This window comes from Spermophilus citellus, assembly GCF_964194105.1.
Source record: "Spermophilus citellus genome assembly, chromosome: 11".
Taxonomy (NCBI): domain Eukaryota; kingdom Metazoa; phylum Chordata; class Mammalia; order Rodentia; family Sciuridae; genus Spermophilus; species Spermophilus citellus.
In genome coordinates this window covers 90568907-90592139 of record NC_138192.1, presented here as the reverse complement: position 1 = coordinate 90592139, position 23233 = coordinate 90568907, and the positions used below count along the sequence as shown (strand labels likewise).

The following is a 23233-nucleotide window of genomic DNA, read 5'->3' as shown; positions in this document are numbered from 1 at the left end:
ATAATTTTATTCTTTTTTATGGCTGATAAATATTTAATTGTATATATATATGCCACATTTACTTTATCCATTTATCTGTTGAAAGGCACCTAGGTTGGTTCCATAGTTGGCTATCATGAATTGTGCTGTTGTAAACATTGATGTGGCTGCATCACTGTGATATGTTGATTTTAATATATATCAAAGAGTGGGACAGCTGTGACATATGGTATTTCTAGTCCTAGTTTTCTGAGGAATCTCCATACTGTTTTCCACAACAGTTGCATTAATTTTCATTCCCACCAACAATGTATTAGTGTACTTTTACTCCACATCCTTGCCAGCATTTATTATTATATACATTCTTGATAATTGCCATTCTGATTACAGTGAGATGAAATCTCAGTGTAATTTTGATTTTTATTTCCTTAACTTCTAGAGATGTTGAACATTTTTTCATGTATTTGTTGACCACTGTATTTCTTCTTTGGATTTCTTCTTTTGCCCATATATATTGATTAGGTTATTTGTTTCTTTGGCGTGTTAAGTTTTTTGAGTTCTTTTTATATTCTAAATATTAATGCCCTATCTGAAGAGCAGGTGGCAAAGATCTTCCCCCATTTTATGGCTCTCTTTGTACTGCTATCCTTTGCTGTGAAGAAGCTTTTTAATTTGATGCTATCCTACTTATGATTTTTTTTTTTTATTTCTTGAGCTTTAGAAATTTTGTTAAGGAAACTGGTTCCTGTGCTGACATGCTGGAGTGTTGGACGGATATTTTCTTCGTGCAGTTTCAGGGTTTTTCGTCTAAATCCTAAATCTTTGATATGCTTTGAGTTGACTTTGGTACAGGGTGAGCAATAGGGATCTAATTTCATTCTTCTATATATGGATTTCCAGTTTTCCCAAAATCATTTGTTTAATAGGCTATCTTTTCTCCAATACATGTTTTTAGTGCATTTTTCTAGTATGAGATAACTCTATTTACATGAGTTTTCCCCTGTGTCTTTTATTCTATTCCATTGGCCTTCATGCCCATTCTTCTGCCAATACAATGGTGTTTTTGTTACTATAGCTCTGTAGTATAATTTAACGTCTGGAATTGTAATGCCTGCTGTGTCATTTTTCTCACTAAGAATTACTTTGGTCATCTGGTTCTCCTACTTTTCCAAATGAATTTCTTTTTTGGGTGGTAGGGGGCTAACCAGAGATTGAACTCAAGGGCACTTGACCACTAAGCCACATTCCCAGCACTATTTTGTATTTTATTTAGGGATAGGGTCTCACTGAGTTGCTTAGCATCTCGCTTTTGCTGAGGCTGGCTTTGAACTTGTGATCCTCCTGCCTCTGTCTCCCGAGTTGCTGGGATTACAGGCATGTGCTGTTGCGCCCAGGTCCAGATGAATTTCAAAACTGCCTTTTCTATTTCTAAAAGGAATATCATTGGAATTTTAATGGAAATTACATTAAATCTGTATAGAGCTTTTGGTAGCATAGCTATTTTGACATTATTAATTCTGCCTATCCAACGACGTTGAACGTCTTTCCATCTTCTATGGTCTTCTTCAATTTCTTTAGTGTTCTGTAGTTTTTAGTAGAGGTCCTTCACCTCTCACAAACCACATGCAACAACACATTAAAAGATACTTCACCATTACCAACTGGGTTTCATTCCAGGGATGAAAGACTGGTTGAATACACAGAAATCAATAAATGCAATTTATCCCGTAGAGTGAAGGTCAAGAATCACATGATTATTTCAATAGTTGCAGAAAAATCATTTGAAAAAGTGCTCCACCCATTCCTATTTGAAATACTAAAAAAAAAAAAAAAAAAAAACTCCAAAAAAAAAAACTAGGAAATAAAGGAACTTACCTCAACATTGTAAAGGCTATATATGACAAACCCAAGACCAACATTATACTGACTGGAGAAAAAAGCATTTCCTCTAAAAACAGTAACAAGACAAGGATGCCAACTTTCACCACTCCTATTCAACATGGTCAATGAAACTCCAGCCAGAGCAATCAGGCAAGAGAATGAAAATAAAGGGAAACAAACAGGAAAAGAGGAGTTCAAATTATCTCTATTTGTTCATGACATGATCCTATATCTAGAAGAACCCCCCCCCTCAAAAAAAAATCTTCTACTAGAAGATTTCTAAAGCTCATAAATGAACTTATAGTAGCAAAATATAAGATCAACACTCATAAATCAATGATATTCCTATACTCCAATGATGAGTCTACTGAAAAAGAAATTAAGAAAACTATTCCATTCATAGTAGTCTTAAAAATACTTGGAAATCACTGTAATATTATTTTTAAACTTAATGAGATAATGGGCTGAGGGTATACCTCCATGGTAGAGCACTTGCCTAATATGAACTAGGATTGGATTCAATTCTCAGCACTACATAAAATAAAATAATAAAGTTGCATAAAATCATACTATTAAAAATGAAATGACTAAAGAAGTTGTATAAATACTTAAACTTAATAATATTATGATCTTATCAGTAAAGAAAATTCCAGTTTTGTAGCATACTAACATTTAAACTTCAAGGAAACTGAAAATTTATGGATCTGATTCTGTTACTATCTATCTAGCTTTGTGATTCTCAGAATCAGTGAATCTCTCTGCCTGTATTTATTTAAGATAAGATAAAAGGTTTGGTTCAAACAGACCATGACTTATTTTTCTAAGGAAAATTTTCATTCGGAGATCATTTTAGGCTTAGATTCATTTAAAAAAGAACACATATTGGTCCTGTGTACACTATATCTGGGTTCTCCCAATGGTAACATATTTCAAAAATCTACTTAAAAACACAACCAGGATGTTGACAATAAATAGTCAAAATGCAAAAATTCTATCTCTTATCTTGCTGTTTTGTACTTATACCCTCTTACAGCTTGTTTTCAGACTTTCTTTAATCTTGAGCAAACACTAATCTATTTTCCATTTCTATGATTTAGTAACCTTGAGAATGCTATAGAACAGGAATCATGGAAAGACATAAGCTCTGAGAACTGAATTTTCTCATTCCTTATTTTCTGGGGAGTCATCAGTGAACTGTTATTGTATTCACAGTTCATTCCTTTTTATTGCTCAGTAGTGTTCCATGATTACAATATACCAGAGTATTTAACTATTCAGCCATTTTCTGTGGTGTTTGTAGATTTTTCCCATTATGAATAAGCTGTTATAAATCTTTGTGTATAGGTTTTTGTGTGAGCATTTTAAGTCTTAGTTTCTCTTAAAATTTTTTTCAAATAGTGCATGTGATAGTTGCATTTTTAGTTTCTATGAAATCGACAGGCTGATTTTATCCAAGAGTCTGTAGCATTTGGTACTTTTATTGCAGCTTTAATTGTGTAGTAAGTTACTTCTCCTTTTCATATCCATTTGCATTTCCCCAATATATAACTATTGTTAACATCTTTTCATGCACCTACTTGCCAATTTTCTATCCTCTTCAATAAAATGTTTTATCTTTCAGTCTTTTGCCAGTTTTCTAATTTGATTATTTTTATACTGTAGGTTGTCAAAAGTTCTGTATGCTAGACCTTTGTCTGATAAGCAGTTTGCCAATAACTCTTGTGAGTTTATTTCTGTGTTCTTTACTCTGTTCTATGGACCTATGTATCTATCCATCTACCAAAACTACAGTATTTTGGAGTAATACTTTTTGGATTTCACTGGATTTTTTAAAAGTATAGGTTTATGTTATTTGCTAAATTTGGGGAGTTTTCAACCATTTATTTCTTTGAGTGCTTTTAGAAAGCAGAGCTGCCTTCTTTCTCCTCTCTTACCAGGACTGGAAGGACATACAAATGTTGGACATTATGTTACAGTCCCACAGGTCTCTCGGGTTCTGTTTCATTTTGTTTATTTTGGGGCCCTTCTGTGTGTGTGCATGCAGACAGGCACATTCATGTGTGTGTGTGTGTGTGTGTGTGTGTGTGTGTGTGTGTTATTATATACTTATTATGTCTGAACTGTTTAGAATGGGTATTTTCTATTTGTCAGACTTACTAATTCTTCTGATTTCTATTTCTTTGTTTAGGTTTTTTATTTCTTAATAAGACTTTCTACTTCTTCAGCTGTGCTTGTAATTGTTCACTGTCCCACATTTTATGTGGTAGTTTTAAAATTTTTGTCTTATAATTCTATTAGCTCTGCCATAACAGTTTGGGGAATCTATTGGTTCACTGTTTTTCATTTAGTTTAAGATGGTTTTATTTCTTGGTGTGAAGAAAGGTTCTCAGTTGAATCTTGGATATTTTGGATACTACTAGGTTATGAATTCTAGAAAATATTTAAGTCTTCTGTTTTTGATGGTTTCCTATGACACACACCAGCAGGGAAGTGAGGGTGGAAAAGCCCTGCCTCATAGTTCCCTGGAGGGGACAGAGGTTCACTCCCTCTTCAGTGATGGTTCACCATGGAAGGAGGGAGACTCATGAACATGAATGGACAAATACAGTGATGGAAATCTAAACTCTTGGATTTTTGTCCAGATTCTGTTACTACTTAACTTCGTAAGTTGGGGAAACTAAAGGTCTCTGGCCATGATTTGTTAAAATAAGAGGAAAGAATTATGCCATTAAGTTATCAAACATTTTTAAACCTATCAAATCACACTCATTATTTTAATTAGAGCCAATTAAATATCATAGAGAATGATACAATGAAATTAAGGAAACATTTCCTCTTTGAGCTCATGAAGCTGATACCAACTTGTGATTTGAGAGATATTTTGCACACTTGTTTTTCAAAACCCAGGCTTGCATCTACCTGTAGCACAACTGCTTGCTAACTGTAGCATACCCAACTGATATATATATATACATATATATATGTGTGTGTATATATATATATATATATATATATACGTATTTTTATATGAAACGTAAGAATATTTTAAAGTCACCTCTTACAATTCTTATGTACACAACTGGTTGTGATCACTGCTTTCACTTTAATAAACTGTCAAACTTCAAGAAAAACTAAATTTGATATGCTATTTCCAAAAAGAATAGTAGGCAAAAGGAACAGAAATTCTAGTAATCAATTATAGAAATTTATGATTGAGAAGAAATAAGGTCTATGCTATTTAAAAGATATGACTATACATTTTGGCAAACATTTTATGAGCAAGTAGCAGATTTGGATGGATATCATAGAAAGGTATAACAAGTGTAAACATATAAAGAAGTATGATATTTATAAATAATTAATTATGATTATAAACATTACAGGGAACCCCAAGGAAGTGTATTTCTATGGGTATGAAATGAAAGACAAGTGAGTTAATTGTTTAGTGCACGTGGTAAAAGGTTATTATGTTTTACACATAGAAGATATTCAACAAATATCAACTTTAATCTTTCCAATCACATAGAGAAAAACATCTGCAAATAATCATGATTATGAAACACTTAATTCATTTCTCTCCTTGTTTATTTTCCCATTCCCCTCACAACCTCTTATATGTAATTTTGTATAGCAATGAGGGTCTCCCTTCATTTCCATGCAATTTCCCTTTTCTCTCCCTTTTCCTCCCATCTCATGTCTCTGTTTAATGTTAATCTTTTCTTCCTGCTCTTCCTCCCTGCTCTGTTCATAGTTGCTCTCATTATATCAAAGAAGACATTTGGTATTTGTTTTTTAGGGATTGGCTAGCTTCACTAAGCACAATCTGCTCTAGTGCCATCCATTTCCCTGCAAATTCTAAGATTGTCATTTTTTATTGCTGCATAGTACTCCATTGTGTATAGATGCCACATTTTTTTTTATCCATTCATCTATTGAAGGGCAACTGGGTTGGTTCCACAGTCTAGCTATTGTGAATTGTGCTGCTATGAAAATCAATGTGGCAGTATCCCTGTACCATGCTCTTTTAAGGTCTTCAGGGAATAGTCCGAGAAGGGCAATAGCAGGGTCAAATGGTGGTTCCATTCCCATCTTTCCCAGGAATCTCCAAACTGCTTTCCAAATTGGCCGCACCAATTTGCAGTCCCACCAGCAATGTACAAGTGTACCCTTTTCTCCACATCCTCGCCAGCACTTGTTGTTGTTTGACTTCATAGTGGCTGCCAATCTTACTGGAGTGAGATGGTATCTTAGGGTGGTTTTGATTTGCATTTCTCTGACTGCTAGAGATGGTGAGCATTTTTTCATGTACTTGTTGATTGATTGTATATCCTCCTCTGAGAAGTGTCTGTTCAGGTCCTTGGCCCATTTGTTGATTGGGTTATTTGTTATCTTATTGTCTAATTTTTTGAGTTCTTTGTATACTCTGGATATTAGGGCTCTATCTGAAGTGTGAGGAGTAAAAATTTGTTCCCAGGATGTAGGCTCCCTATTTACCTCTCTTATTGTTTCTCTTGCTGAGAAAAAACTTTTTAGTTTAAGTAAGTCCCATTTGTTGATTCTTGTTATTAACTCTTGTGCTATGGGTGTCCTATTAAGGAATTTGGAGCCCGGCCCCACAATATGTAGATCGGAGCCAACTTTTTCTTCTATCAGACACAGAGTCTCTGATTTGATATCAAGTTCCTTGATCCATTTTCAGTTAACTTTTGTGCATGGCGAGAGAAAGGGATTCAGTTTCATTTTGTTGCATTTGGATTTCCAGTTTTCCCAACACCATTTGTTGAAGATGCTATCCTTCCTCCATTGCATGCTTTTAGCCCCTTTATCAAATCTAAGATAGTTGTAACTTTGTGGATTAGTCTCTGTGTCCTCTATTCTATACCATTGGTCCACCCTCCTGTTTGGGTACCAGTACCATGCTGTTTTTGTCACTATTGCTCTGTAATATAGTTTGAAATTTGGTATCGCTATACCGCCTGATTCACACTTCCTGCTTAGAATTGCTTTTGCTATTCTGGGTCTTTTATTTTTCCATATGAATTTCATGATTGCTTTATCTATTTCTACAAGAAATGCCGTTGGGATTTTGATTGGCATTGCATTAAACCTATAGAGAACTTTTGGTAATATCGCCATTTTGATGATGTTAGTTCTGCCTATCCATGAACAGGGAGAGAAATGAATTACAGTAGATGTGGTAGAGAGAGAAGATGGGAGGGGAGGGGAGGGGGGATAGTAGGGGATAGGAAAGGTAGCAGAATACAACAATTACTAATAGGGCATTATGTAAAATTGTGGATGTGTAACCGACGTGATTCTGCAGTCTGCATTTGGGGTAAAATTGGGGGTTCATAACCTACTTCAATCTAATGTATGAAATATGATATGTCAAGAGCTTTGTAATGTTGTGAACAACCAATAAAAAAAATAAAAAAATTCCAGAATTGGTATTTTTAAGGAAAAAAATTACATTAAGACTAAAATAAGGAAGGGAAGACTACCAGGACAAGGGACTAAAACAGTAATCATAAAAGACTAATAAATTTGAATACAAAAATAAAAAATCTACACTGCAAAAGGCATTGAGACAAATGTCAAATTTGAAAAATATTTAAAACATAAAACAAAGATTTAATACCCTTAATGTGATAAGGAACTCTTACAAATCAATAAAAAAAATAAATAAATAAAGCTGGTCTGAGGTTGTGGCTAATGGTAGAGTGTCTGCTTAGCACGTGTCAGTCACTGGGTTTGATCCTCAGCACCACATAAAAATAAATAAATAAAAGCACTGAAAAAAAAAGAAACACTTAAAATATGTAAATGTAATGCATTAATTCGTGAGGATAAATTTCAAAAGCAATTTGAGTTTCATACAAAATATCTTTTTGTGTATATAATAGTGTTTATATGGGTAATCATATTTTTCAGATGAGATGTTCCATAATATCCACTGGTTCTTAAAATGTATTATTATACCAAGTAGGTTAGCACATTAGCTTGCCTTTTTAAAGCACTAATGTTTAAAAGATACAGAAAAAAAAAAAAAAACTTGAGCTACTTTTGGTAAATTTTCATCTTGAATTTTTCCTTAAGGATAATTTATGGAGCATCTGTGGTCCACCTGATGCAGAAATTCCATATAAATAGAAAGGCATTTATTCTCAAGAAGATCAAATTCTAACACTAGAGAAAAATGACAAAATATGATAATAATATTAGTAATACTCTATTTTTGAGAGTGAAAATAGCAAATAATGAACTAAGTTTTATGTCCTTTTTAAGCCAATAATATTGAGAATAAATATTCTTCCTTCATTGAAGAAAATGACTGCAATGTGTACTTGTAACACATATTTTACGTTTCATAGAAGAACTCAGATTAGATTATGATTAGAATTAGCCTATGCTTTTAAAGCAAGACACAGGATTTTCTTTAAGATTCCAGATACTTGATGAATGGTTGCCTGATTTACCTCTTGGAATAGCCTAACTGGCCTTACTAAGAATTTTAGATTAAATTCAAAGCAAGCACACTCACATGTACACACAATATTACTACCTTTCATTACATTAAATATCTGAATGACAGACATCAAGAACCAAATATTTAAGGTATTAGAGAATTTTTTAAAGGAGCCATGCAGATTTTATTTCATGGACCTTAGTATACTATTCTTCACGAAATCTATCACATTCCAGGAAAACTTTAAAAAAAACAACAACAACAACAAAAAATAGTTTCTCACCATTACTCTTTGCATTATGTCCATATTGCTAAATATTTTTTGAGATTAAAATTACAAATGACTGATTACAAGAGATATAAATGCACAGCACAAGTAGGACTGTTGTTCTAACAAAAGAAATTTGCATGCAAGCTTTTCCTCATGAACATAAGAATTTAGTTAAAGATGAAATCCTGAAGGATATTCTCATGACAGGATGAATCTATTAGTGTACTTAAGTATTTACAGACCTTATTGACTTCCAAATACTTTATTAATGTCGGAAACAAGGCAATTCTTGGCTTGTAAAATGGAACAAACCACCCTAAAACATCTGGCATACTTACACACTTTTCGCTGTCAAACACATAGCACAAATGTTTATTTGACTCAGAATCTTTGCATATGAAAGTGAATATCCTCTTGTCAGTTTTATCATCTGCACAAAATGATATTCTATGAAGCTGGCAATTGTGTTGGACTTCCTGTGAACATAGATGGAAATAAATACTGTTGATGGCAATTTTTTTCTATTTTCTGAAACACCAGCATGTGTTAATAACATATAACTTAAGACCTGAAAAGTGTAATAATCATCTGTTAAGCTTTAGTTTAACAATTACATATACCCCAAATTTAAACAAACATGCAATGTAGATGAACCTTTTGACTCAGGATTAAAATAAGATATTCATTTCAATAGTACTCAAAAAAAAAAAAAAACACAAAAACACAAGAATATAAGAGAATCTGAGTCCCACAGACTTCCAGAGCTTCAAAGCATCTTAAGAGACCATATACTTTAAATCCTTCATGTTTATACAGGAGAACTTTGAGGCTCAAAGAGATTAAGATACTTCAAAAAAGAATTAGTTTAACCTTTTTTTAATCCCAAATTCTTTTCATTTTATGTCATTGCTACTAACTAGCATTACAATTAGAACATAACCTCATCTGGAGAAAAATTTCACCCAGAACATACCACCATTTTCACTCTTAGTTTTTTTTTAATTGAATTTTATTTTGCATATCTTCATAGTTATTCATACACTCCTGAACTGTTTATGTCTAGGTAGGTCAACCTTGCAAATTATGTAATGTTCTCAATGGGAGAGGCTTCAAATGACTGCATCAACCCTGCTAATTGGTAGAAAGACAAATAACTGCAACCAGACATAGAGCTGCAGTACACTTAAGTGCACACACATACGGACATATATACAAATACTGAATTATAAAACTCATGCAAAACATCAGAATGTTCTTAATTAAAGTAATATATATATATATATATATATATGTAATTAAATAATAATGGTTTTACACTACTATTATTTAGTCAAAAATTGAGTATTTGATACTACTTACATATTTATATACCAATAGATCAATATTATTCATTTATTTATCTATCACAGTTTTCTGAAATATGTTGAAGGTGAAGAAAAAGACTTACCTATTTATTTAATTATGAATGATGTAAATAATTAAAAAAATCTACTGTGGCTATTAGTATCTTTTTCCTCCCAGAATGTGTTACAGTACTAGGAATAGGAATCAGAAAGTCAGACTACCTGTATTATTTAGTGGGTATTGTACATGATTACAGATGGAAGCAACTATAGTATCAGCCAAGAAAGACAAGTGAATGTCCCCTTAGAAAACCTGATTTTAGTAATGTTTCTCTAAAGGTGGTTCAAGTCTACCCTTAGCACAAATACCTGGGTTGCCCATTGCAAACACTTTCCTCATCTTCACCCGGATCAATCAGAATCTCAGAGATTTTGATTAAACCAAATAGTAAACCACCAATGAATTTATTGGCAAGCCTGGAAATTAAAAGAGGAAGAATAGTGTTTGCTTGTAAAGTATTACTAGATAGCTCATACGTCTATGTCAACAGTAGAGAGGAACAGCTTTGAAGAGAAGGTACAACTTATATAGGCTTTTTTAGACAGAAAAAATCAAAAGATTTGTTAATATAACTGGGTACACCTGTAATCCCAGCAGCTCAGGAGGCTGAGACAGGAGGATCCAGAGTTCAAAGCCAGCCTCAGCGAAAGTGAGGTGCTAAGCAACTCATTGAGACCCTTGCTCTAAATAAAATACAAAATATGGCTGGGGATGTGGCTGTGGCTCAGTGGTGGAGTGCTCCTGAGTTCAATCCCTGGTTCAAAAAAAAAATGTTAATGTAACAGCAATGCAAAAGATATAATGTGGGTGAATTTAATTCTTTTTCAATTGATACATATTAATCACATAGGCTTTTTCTTGTAGTCTGTGCTTAGATTGACAATGATCACTAGGTCTACATCACTTTAATAACTACATAATAATGTTCATGGTACATGAAGAGGCAACATCACTGCCATGCCATATAGAAAAATTATTCTAAAGAGAAATGACAAGGAAAATGCAAAAACACCATTCACATAAAAGGTGGTCAAGTCTAGGAAGTGCACTATTTATCCACCAACCAGTATGAACAGAAAGCCTTAGTTATAAACAGTGTGAAAATCATTCTAATATTTGTGTTAGCAAAGGTATCTTCCAACAAAAGAAGATTAGGGAGCTGAAACTTGTAAATTCCTTATTTTTGAGGTATTTGTTTTTTGTTTTGCTATTATTGTGATAGATCTTTATGGATATTTAATGTAGCATTACTTTTGGTAAAATGGGATTTAAAAAAACCCAGGAAAACAACAAGCCACAGTGCAGACACACATATCCTTTAATACTATTTTAATGGAGTTGAAACAAAAAAAAAATGAATAAACATTTTAGCCCCGGTTATCTACAACACTTGCTTCCTGCATGACATAACCTTCATCAGGAAAACAAGTAAGAAAAGAGAAAGGGAGAAAGACAAGGTACTGATAAAAAGGATATAGGAGTCAGGTGTTAGATTGCTTTTGGTTCCATTTTGCCCTCTCAATTGGGAAAGAAAAATATTATATTTTCTATAATGTTTTAAAATCCTGCTCCACACATTTAACTATAAACAAATTTATTTTAGAAGTTTCATATATGATTTTGTTTTCTTAAAAATATAAAACATATACCTAAAATGAAATGAACGACAGGGTATTTTTCTGGTCCGTTCATGTCTCCCTGGTATGGTGCGGTTCCTAAGTACATGTGTGTGAACAGGCCGTACTGAAGTTCCCTGGAGCATCCTTGTTGCACCCTCCTCTGTTCTCCACTCACACACCTGTCCATTTTCTGCAGATTTAAAATGCCCAAGCAGACTGCAGAAGTCACTCCACATTCTTTAGTGTGCCCTGGGGCACTAACGGTCTGCAGAATTTGTAAATCCCTTTTTCTGTACCAGAGATTGAACCCAGGGCACTTAACCACTGAGTAACATCCACAGTCCATTTCATTTTTTACTTTGGAACAGGGTCTTGCTAAGATGTTCAGAAACTATAAATTGCTGAGGTTGGCTTTGAACTTGAGATCCTCCTGCCTTAACCTCCCAAGTTTCTGGGATTATCGGTGTGCACCACTACATGGCTTACCTTCATTTCTCAATGGAATAAAAAAAAAAAAAAGAAAGAACGACTTTACATATATGAGTAAAGAGTAAGATATAATATACTCATATGCAATATCGAGTAAAAGTCACTTGTTATATATTCATATGTAGTATAATTGAACATACATATCATCTCAAAGATCTTAAAACTCCGAGACTATTCTTCATATTTTTGGGGAATAAAAATTCAGATGCTTCCTTCCCATTCAAAGCTTAGAAAATTCACTCTTTGGGAGAAAAATACAATTGAAGCTCTTTAAAGCTATTAAGTATAAGAAATGAAGAGTTTTGAATAGGCAATAAAATTGGCATTATTGACTTGAGTAAGGTCATATAGAATGATTATAAGTCTTGGTTTTATTTATTCATCTGTTGATGGGCATCTAAGCTGGTTCCATAACTTGGCTATTGTGAATTGCACCTCTATAAATATTGGTATGCCTATATTAGTATAGTATACTGATTTTAGTTCTTTTGAAGTAGGACAGAAGAAGCTGGACACCCAAGAAATTTTCAGGAAGCAGGTTTATCGACTGCAGTTGGTCCAGAGGGGTTATCACCTAAGATTCTCTGGACCAAGATTTTGGAAATTCTCTGAACTTTATATCCAGTGGGAGGAGGGGCTTTGAAGTTTACATAAAAATAATTTTTTTTTCTTTTGAGTTCCCAGAAAGTGCTTTTTGAACCACACAGAGATCTTATAAGTCTTTAGCAAGATAACAGAGAGAATATCTTTTTGCACAACAACCTTGACTATAGATTCTAAATCTATCATACCTTTTGTGTGCAAACCTGGCATTTATAAGAAAGAGGAAGCTTCAAACCACAATTCCCTTTGCAGACATTCTGCTGATACTCTTTGTAAAAATCTGTTGAGAGGAGAAGCTTAATTATGGCCAGGGTCTTCTGGGTGGGGGTCTCTATTCTGCTTCACTTTTGGATAAATACCAAGGAGGAAGATAGCTGGGGCATTGGTGGTTCCATTCTTGGCCTTTTGAGGAATCTCCACACTGCTTTCCGAAGTGGTTAAACTAATTTGCAGGCTTATGAGCAAGGGTAAGTGAACCTTGACTTCACATCCTCTGCAGCGATTATTGCTATATGTATTCTTAAGGATTTCCACTCTAACTGGAGTGAGATGAAATCTCAGTGTAGTTTTGATTTGACTTTCACTGATTATGAGGGCATTCTTACACAATGAAGTTTCACTCAGTCATAAAGAAGAATGAAATTATGTCACTTGCTGGTAGAGGGATGGAAATGGAGAATATCATGCTAAGGGAAATAAGCCAGACTCAGATGTTGAGGGCTGAATGTCTCTTTTCTTGCAGAAATTAGAAAGAAACAAGGGGAAGAACAAGAAGTGGAAGATATCATGACAAAAACGAGAAGAGTAGAATAAAGGAAGGAGATTAAGGGGAAGGAAAGAGGGCTATGTAATGCAAGCAATTGTGGAATGAAATTCACAAACATGTGCATACAGGAATACCTCAAAATGAATTCCACTTTTATGTATACCTATAATGCACCAATTAAAAAAATAGATAAACAGAAGGAAAACCAGTACAATATAGGAAAGGGATCAGAGGGAAGGAAAGAAGGGATAGGAAAATTCTGGGGATTGGGATTGAGGATCTATATTATACATATTTATTTTATGTCAAAATGAACTCCACTGTTATGTACAACTCCAGTGACCTAATAACAACATAAAAATATCAACTGTTGAGTTGAACCCCATGTAACTGACATTTTATAAATGGAATTTAGATGAGGGAGGCATGGAGATTTGAGAGTAAAAACTTAAGAGAACAGAATGATGGTTGATAGGCTACCCTTATTGGCAGAAATTTGGAAATATGTTTTTTCAACAACAAAAATGATAGATGGCAATCACCCACTTTCTTATCATTTTTTGCCTTGTTTCTTTATTACCATTAAAAAAATTTTAAATCCATGTGAATTTTTAATACTGTTTGCATTATTTTTTCTTTGCTCTACAATATCACCCATATGATGTTTTTTTAAATATAATTTCTAGTTTTAAATTTACAAGTTTAGAAAATTTTTTTTCCTTCATTCCAGGTAAAACACAAAGATCAAGAGAGGAGCTAAAATAAATAGCTTGGCAAACCCTAAATTATTGGTTAATGAGCTTTACAACAATAAGTTTTCCCAAATGGTCAGGAAGCCAAGAAATAAAAAGCAAATCAAAAATTTGCTAGCAGAATGGGCTGATGATACTTGAGTGTAAAACCAGTATTTTTAATTTTGACACTGAGTCTTGCTAAATTGCTCAGACCAGCCTCAAACTTGTGATCCTCCTGCCTCAGCTTCCAGAGTAGCTGGGATTAGTCAAATGCCACTGCATCTTGTTTGAAGGTCTTAACTTTTCACATACCTTTCTCTTGAATAAAATACTATTTTATAAAAGGTCATATGAAGTCATACAAGAAATAATAGGTTTAGTTAAAAAAGAAAAAGTTGCAATGCATACCCATATGCTCTTCACTTATCTGAGGGTAGCAATATGCCACATTGCATTCACATGATCTGTCTTTATATACAGACAGACTCCCACACATGTGGTATTAGTGGCAGTCATAGTTTTTAAATTTTTTATATTTTGTACTTGTCTGAGGACACACAGTTATTAAAGTATCAATTCTAAAAACTAAATAAATCCATATTTGTATTTTCTAAATACCTATATTTTTTATAAATTGAATATTTTGAATTTCCTGAATTTTTAATAATAAGAGAACCATTTAGTAGATTATAGTAAATAGACTGCGTGTATGCATTTGGGAAAATTTTGTAGCCTACAATACACTATGTTAGTTCTGAATCAAAAACAAAAGAACATGTGAAAATGGCACATAAAGTGCACATTATTGACCCTACATATTTTATATTTCAAGATGTGCTTTGGTAAGTTCCAAACAAGGACATAAAAAATTAATTAAAAAGTAATTAACATACACACACAAATATACACATACACTGAAACAGCTACACAATTTGTATGGTTTAGAAGAAAACTTTCAACACACACATGGGCTCCAAATGACCTACTCTGGATAGATATACTCATTTAATTTTAAAAAGGAAATGCAGGAAGAGGATCATTTTTCTTTTTGATTACATGTAAAACTACACGTAGGTTACTATACTTCTGGCTGCACTATCCTCTGTAACTAATTGTTTCCTCATTATATTGACTTTTTTGTAACCATTATTTGCCCAAAGAATATTCTCAGCTCATTCACATATTTAAAAGATAAAGCATCACTGTCACTTGCCTTATTTCAGAGCTGACTACACATATTTCATTATGTGTTTCAATCATTCTTCCATTATCCTTTCCAATTCCTTTTTCGCTACTTCCACAGCAGTTGTTTTGGCATAGCTATAACTTAAGTAAAATCTCTGTGTCTTTGTTGCTATTTAATATTGAGGATGGATAATAGAAGGATCCTAGATTAGATGGCCTATTTATGAGACATCTTAAATCCATGTCTTGAAAAGTCTAAAGGAATGCCATTGCTCTTTAAGATGGACTTAAATAAGAGTAACTGTGGGTGTATTCAAGTTATAGTCCCGTTGTTCTTAAACATTACAACTGCAAATTTTCACATTTAGAGATTATGGTTCCATAGGCTCACATGGGACCTTAAAATTAATTTTTGCAACTGCTTCAAGGCAATTTTCATGCAGGTATTCCATGAACTATAATTTGAAAATGAGGCCTACTGCACATAGTCACCAAACCACATGCACTATACCAGATCTCCTCAAACCTCAATGCACACAGGAATCATGAGGTTTTTCTGTAAATTGTGGATTACATATTGAGTGGGTCTGGATGATGGTGCTACTGGATCTTAGACTGCACTTTGAGTTCTTGGAAGCTAGTATTCACGTAGGTGAAGGTATCAATGGCATCTGCTGGGCTTTGGTCTAAAAGTTTCAGACACATGAAAAAAAATTCCACAGTCTGTTCATGGGCTGGGTTTCTTTTGCCTTTATAACTGAATTAATTTTTCAGTAAGCATTCTACAGTGATAGAGAAAAACTGACAATTTGAATTTGTAAAATGATTGGAGTTGAATTTTAATCAACTTTTCCAATCATGGTCTTACAAAATTACTAAATAATTCAGAGGCACTGGGAATAAGCTATTATATTAGCTTAATAAGGCTGCCATCACCAAATATCATGGTCCAGGTGCCATAAATAACAGAAATGATTTTTTTCACACTTCTGAAGGTTAGAAATCCAAGACCAGGGTTCAGTAGGTTTGTTGTTTTTGAGGCCTCTCTTCTTGGCTTTCAGATGTCTGCCTTCTTGCTGGGTCTTCACATGGCCTTTCCTGATTGAAATTTCAAACCACAGTGTGTCTTAATGTCAGTGAAATTGGAGTATTGGAGTATTAAATTAAACAAGCAGGTGCCAATTAGATTGGGGTTGTCTCCTTTGAGATTCTGCAAAGCATACTACAACCTAACTTAGTGTGTAAGCAAAACCTAATTGAAGTATAACAAACAGCAGTTTCAGCCAATCACAGGCAGCCAACTCATCACACCATTGCAGCCAATGTGGTGATTTCTCTACTTTGCCCATGGTTGTCCTATAAGCATTCCCACCTCTGATCTTGTTCTGGTTCTGAGTCTACCTGGTTCATGAATCTACTGTTAGCACAAATAATCTCTGTTAAATTTAAATTGTTTAAAGTTTTCCTTTTAACAGGATATAAGACCTTTTAGAAGGTTATTAAGTTAAATTGAGGCTATTAGTATGGCCCCTAATCCAATCCAACTGGTATCCTTATAAAGAAGAGAAAATTGAACGTGAGAAGTCACTAGAGGAGGATGTTCACAGAAGGACAATTGTATGAAGAGGTGGTAACAAGAGGGCCTCCATCCACAAACTAAGAGGGACTCAGAGCTTACCCTGTGAGCTCTGGATCTTGGAGCTGTAGTTTCCCCAGCAATGAGGATGTAAGTTTCTATTGTTTAGCCACCCAGTCTATGGGTTATTGTTATGGCTGCCCTAGAAAACTAATATACACTGATTATGTCTATAAATAATAAAAATCAAAATAGGACATTTTAAAAAGCACACAGATCTTTTGTCTTCTTCCATATCCAGTGAAGCACATTGGGTACATCTTTTTTCATATCATCCAAAGAAGAATTTCTAAATATAAGTTCAAGTGCTGTTGAATGTATTCAGTATAAGTTACTGCATCTCAAACACAGGCTGAAGAACAGACTACTCAGAAAGAAACTCCAAAAGTTTTTCCCCCCTCTAAAGATCCTGTAGAGTTTTAAATCACCACTGAGAAATAATCGATTCATCAGTAATGAATTTCAAATATTCATTAAAACAGATATAAATTACAAACATTAGAAGGCTCTGACATGCAAAAATAAGCCTTACCTTTGTTTTGGGTTCTAGAATTTTTACTCCATAAATTGATATTTGCAACTCAACTTTAGGAATTTTCTGGCCTTCAGATTTCTTGATGTGTCTCGCAAACTACAAATAAAAATTATTCATAAAAGACTTAATTCTGTTTTTGTGGAGAATGAACACAAATACACAAATTTTTATTCAATGTCAGATTTTCATTAAATGAATTATTGCCCATTATAAAGCATTTTGTAAAAATAATCTCAAAGTATTTAGTAATCTCAGCACTTTACCATTATAATTCAGATTAGTTTTCAGTAACTTTATTAAAACATGATTTTTAATGTACTTCTTTCATGATATTTGGAAAATTTTCTTTTTTTTTGAATTCATACCAAACAATTGAGAAAACTTCATTGATAAACAGAGATAATTTTGCTTTCCTGTGGATCCTTTGCTTTTAATAGCTTGAGAGAACTTGCAGTTCACCAACTGTTGGATATGCCATCTTTGTTATTGCTAGATAGTTACCTAGTTTGGTGCACTACCCTACCCAATACAAAATTGTTGAACAAAAAGTGACGCTGCTATATCACAGTCAAAGCTAAGAACTGAGGTAAGTACCAGCTAAAACACTGATATGTAGATCTAGATTCAGTTTAGAATTATAAGCATAGTGAACAGCTAGAAAACAATTTTCACAATTTTTTTTTGTACCAGGTATTGAACCCAGGGCCTTATATGTACAAGGCAAGTGCTCTACCACTAAGCTACATCCTCAGTCCAAGAAATATTCTTAAGTGCTTTCAGAATAGTATTTATTATATATTTGTACTGAATTAGTTAAGTGTATATAAATGTATGCTAGATTCTACTCTAAAATCAAAAAGAAATATCAGAATACTCATTTACTTAGTAGATACAGTTTCTATTATCTAATTTCTTCCAGCTTTACCAGATTTATTGGTGGAAAAATTACAGGAACCCAGTTAAATGTGAATATTAAATAGTGCATACATTTTAGAACTTTGAGAATACATACACACACTCATACACATATCCAAAACACAAATAAACAAATATGCTATTAAGTATAAATACTTTTAGGCAATAATTTAGAACACACTGGCGTTTTTAAAAAGTTATTCATTATTTATCTGAAATTCAAAATTTATTGGGTGTTCTGATTCATCTGGCAACCTCACTGTCTCATTCCTTTCCTTCTCACCTTGATCCCTTCACCTTTCTTTCTAAGAAAAGGATGAGATTTTTAAAAATAGGTTTTCTCACCCCTCTTCTAGGACTTCTAAAAGTTATTTTCTAGTTCAACATTTTTTCAGCCTCTGGATACTCTTCCTAATAGACTCAAAATAGATCATCTGTAAGGCCAGGCAGAGCTCCAGTCCTCTTTGTGTCATATTTATTTGCATTGCGCACTTCACCCTAATTTAGGGCAGATGTGAATACACATGGTATGTTTCAGTCCTGGAGCAGGGAGTGGTTAAAAGCCTTTTTCTCTGTGCACAGCTTTGCACTGCCATGGAGAGTAACATAATTAATGCATATATGAATGCCTTGAAGTGTCTGCCTTCGTACCCCAGGGGGTACCTTTTGTTTTTTTTCCTTGTTAGGTGGTGTGACTGTTCAGCTTACTGACTTTCCTGTTCTTTGGATGTAACCTGCTCTTTCTTTTTGCTTTTTCTGCGTCTGGCAGGCTCACATTCTACACATGAATCAACTAACTTATGCCAGAGAATTTTCTTTTTTAAGAAACGCGTTTCTCTTTAATGAAGATCAAAAATTCTTCCAGAACTCTCCTAAAGAATGTGCATTAATTTTCTTTTCCTTTCACCATTTCCTACGTAAATTGGCATCATCAAACAATTCAGGAGTTTTCACATATAAAAGCTTACAAAACTAATCAGCTGCTCTGCGTCTATGTGGAGGCATATGTCTAAGCAAAGCAAGTCCCAACTGCTGGCTGTGGAACCATTTATTCTACTTGCTTCCTCCCTCCTGTTTTCTCCAAACACAGTAACAGTGGCTCCCCAGGCCTCTTCCACATCTGGACACAACCATCCCTCTGACCTCTGAATAGAATTGTGCAACTTTTTATTTTGTAAAACGTCCACCACAAAACGAACAGTAATATTAAACTTAGCTGTCAGTAAGACAGAAAAAGAAGAATGGAAGAAAGGAAGGAAGGAAGCAAGCAGGGCCTGATGGTAGACAGATAGACACACACACACACACACACACACACACACATACACACATACACACACATACACACACACACACACACACACACACACACACACACGAGGGGTGAGAAGGAAGAAAGGCAGGGAGGAAAGGAAGGAGAGAGCATAAAACAGAAAACATCTGCTTCCAAGTTCCTGAATCTTTCTCTCTGCTTCACATCAAGATAAGTAACGGTAGTCACAGCAGCTTCAGAGATCATCCAACCCAATCTTACCATTTCAAAAATGAGAAAAGTCCCTAAGAATATGTAACTTGGTCATAAAACGGGTTTGTAGCAACTAAGCCTAGAACCTACCTTTCCAGATGGGCACCCAACTACCCTTCTTGTTAGTGCACGTTTTCTGCATTTAAAAAATAAAATTCACAGCTCTGTTTTCATGTATATCAAGGTTTATACTGGTTATTGGGCTTGATTGATGAAAATATGTTACAAAACCCTTAGGCTTAAGAGTTTTTCAACTTCTATTCTAAACAGTCTAATATTCTCCTTCCTGTTTCCTTTTTCCTAAAACTTAAGCTTCCTGTGTTCTATACTGTGCATATTCCCCTCTGACTCTCCTCCTTTTTTCCTACTTGTAGACTTCTTAATTGTGCTCCCAAGTATTTCTAAGTTTGAAGTGTCAGAAGACATTGAAAGACATGCTGATAAATCCATCTTACATTAAATTCTTCCCCCCATTTACTGTTTTAATGTTGATTCTTGAAGAGTGATTTTGCCATTTCTTTTCATTATTTCTTCAGTGGGTTTGGTTCTTGGTAGAGCTAGCTAGATAGAAGGATCTACCACTAAAACTTAATATGATAATCTAATATAAACAGTCAAAGGGGATGAGGCTTACACATACTGAATAGTATCTGGACACAACAAAAACACAACAAAACCTTTTTCATCAAAAAAACGATGAGAAATGATGAAGTTTTGCTTGAAATGTATGAAGTACTTAGTTAAATATATATTACTAAGTAGAACTGCTAAAGAAAATTTAAAGGGAGCCCTGAGCTTCAATGTCACCCTTACAGAATTTCTATTTCTCAAAGGACTTTTTAAAAAGTGAAATTTTAACCATATTACTAATGAAACATGCACTTTGTGGCAAGAAAAATCAGTTTATACTTTGATCCTATTATTCTGAGTTACTATTCACTTCTGTTGTTTGTTATATTTAAATTATTAAAGTATTCATAATAATTGAGTGGGGAAATCAGCTATGTTTGTATATAATATGATGAATCTCTAAACCTTTTATTAGTTAAATTCTAGTTGCAAAGATAAAACAGTTATGCTGCACAGAAAGAGTGAGGTTGAATGGAAAAACTGCTGGGCTGAGATTAACAGGATTCCATAGTGAATCCCAAAGGCCATATTATCTTGAAGTAACTTCATATAATATCAGTGCAGCTCCACCAAAATGAGGATTTTTCCTCTAAAATTGGGACTCAGGAATGCCACTCCATGGTTATCTCCTAGGAAAACTGACAAGTTTTGAATCTGTATTTCAGTACTTATTCATAAGTAAACATTATAAATTGTTTATGAAATATGAGACCTCTGATATTTATGCTAGTTGTGTTAACAAAACAACTAGATAAATCACTATTGAAAATGTAATTCAGTATAATAACAACAATAATTATATAAGTAAACACATAGAAACTGAAAGGGTTTTAAATTATTATATTTCAAAATATTTGGAATATTTTGAAATCTCAGGCTAAAAAACAATTAAGAAATAGAAATTACATGATTAAAAAATATAAAGTATGTTGTATTCATAAATACAGCTTCCAAAAGACTCCAATACTTTAACAAAAATTATTACGTTTAAGAACAACTTACGAAGTCTAAATCTCCATTGACATAAAATTCTATATAAAAAATTGCTTAAAATTTTTCAAAAACTAAGCAGATGTTATGAAACAAAGAAACATGAAAAATAGATTATTGAAATCCTTAGTTTTGATCAGCTTGAATTAAATTTAGAATTCTTATTTAATGTTAGAAGGCAATATATTTAACATTGCAAACTTTTGAAAAATAAGTAAATATAAATAAAATGATACCTTATGTGTCAAATGCAGTCAAATCCTAAACTACAACAGATTTCAAAAATCAGTCAGAGTATATATGTTTGAGAAAAACAAGCAAGAAATTAAAATGGGGCTGTTTATAAAAGGCAGTTAAGCAAAATTTTTTGGTAGAGTCATAGCACCACCTGCTGGCATTTATATGTCAACAAAATTTAAAAGTCAACAGGATCAACTTTTTAAAAATAAGTGCAAATATCTTTGGTATAATTTGAATTGTAGCTCTGACCTCAAATATAGATAAATTAAAACTTACAATAAAATAGTTCAAATTTATTGTTTTATTCATTATCATTAATGTATGAATCTTTACCCTTTGATACACTTTCCTGAGATACAAAGTTTTTGAAATCAACAAAGTAAAGATTACTTATTAAGCATACAATTGTTCTTGAAGACACTCGAGATACAAAAGCTACTATCAATTAGGTATACATTTTAAAACTACACTACATAATTTTCATCTTATTGTAAATCCTATTCATTCAAGCATGTGAAGAAAGAAGTAATACATAGGTATTTTTAACAAGATAAAGATGAGAAGTCTGTTGAAACAGTTTTTCTGATTTTAAAATCTCAGTGAGAACAGTATGCAGATGAGAAGCAATTAGATAAACATGTAGTGTGACATCTTACATAATATTGTTCTAAGGAAATATCAATTATGAATATGTGGAATTACTTCTGATTTTCTTGGGAAACTTGTTGATTATGAATGTACAGTTTTGCTTAGATTTTCTCAGGAATCTTGTTGATGTTGAGTCTATGGGGCCTCTATTTAATGTCCTCCTCTACCCTCTGATTCTTACCAGTTCCTCTATGGCTGCTCATGAGCATGGCCTAATCTCTTATATTTGCATAATATACAGGGTCACTACAAAATTCTGCTTTGCAATCACCTCTAAGTGCATATTGCTGACTGGTGGATATGGATTGCAATATATATTTTTTCTTTCTAGAATTTTTTATTAATTTTGTTTATATATGACCATAGAATGCATTACAATTCTTATTACATATATAGAGCACAATTTTTCATATCTCTGTATACAGAGTATATTCACACCAATTTGTGTCTTTATACATGTACTTTGGATAATAATGTCCATCACATTCCACCATCATTAATAACTCCATACCTCCTTCCCTTCCCCTTTGCCCTATTCTCTATTCCTCCCACTCCATCTCTCCCTACCCCACTATGAATCAGCCTTGGATTGCTATATTATTGCCAGTTTTTGAGTGAGGGCATTGTCCAAGCAAAGTGAAGTCACGCTACTATATATCGACCCTTATGAAATACTGCCACTAAAGATTTTAGGGATTATGAAAAAATTAACACTGT

General features: G+C 33.5%; 1 protein-coding gene across 7 annotated transcripts in view; it reads right to left on the bottom strand.

Annotated features, from left to right (window-relative positions):
* Window positions 1-23233, bottom strand: part of GULP1 (GULP PTB domain containing engulfment adaptor 1) — a 274786-nt gene that overhangs the window by 32099 nt on the left and 219454 nt on the right. For all 7 annotated transcript variants that reach the window (XM_081260913.1, XM_081260909.1, XM_081260907.1 and 4 more), the window contains exons 6-7: window positions 17566-17664; window positions 8936-9073 (exon numbers count right to left, since the gene is read on the bottom strand). In XM_081260913.1, coding sequence (XP_081117039.1) covers window positions 8936-9073; window positions 17566-17664 — 237 coding nt within the window. The remainder of the gene's footprint in view (window positions 1-8935; window positions 9074-17565; window positions 17665-23233) is intronic.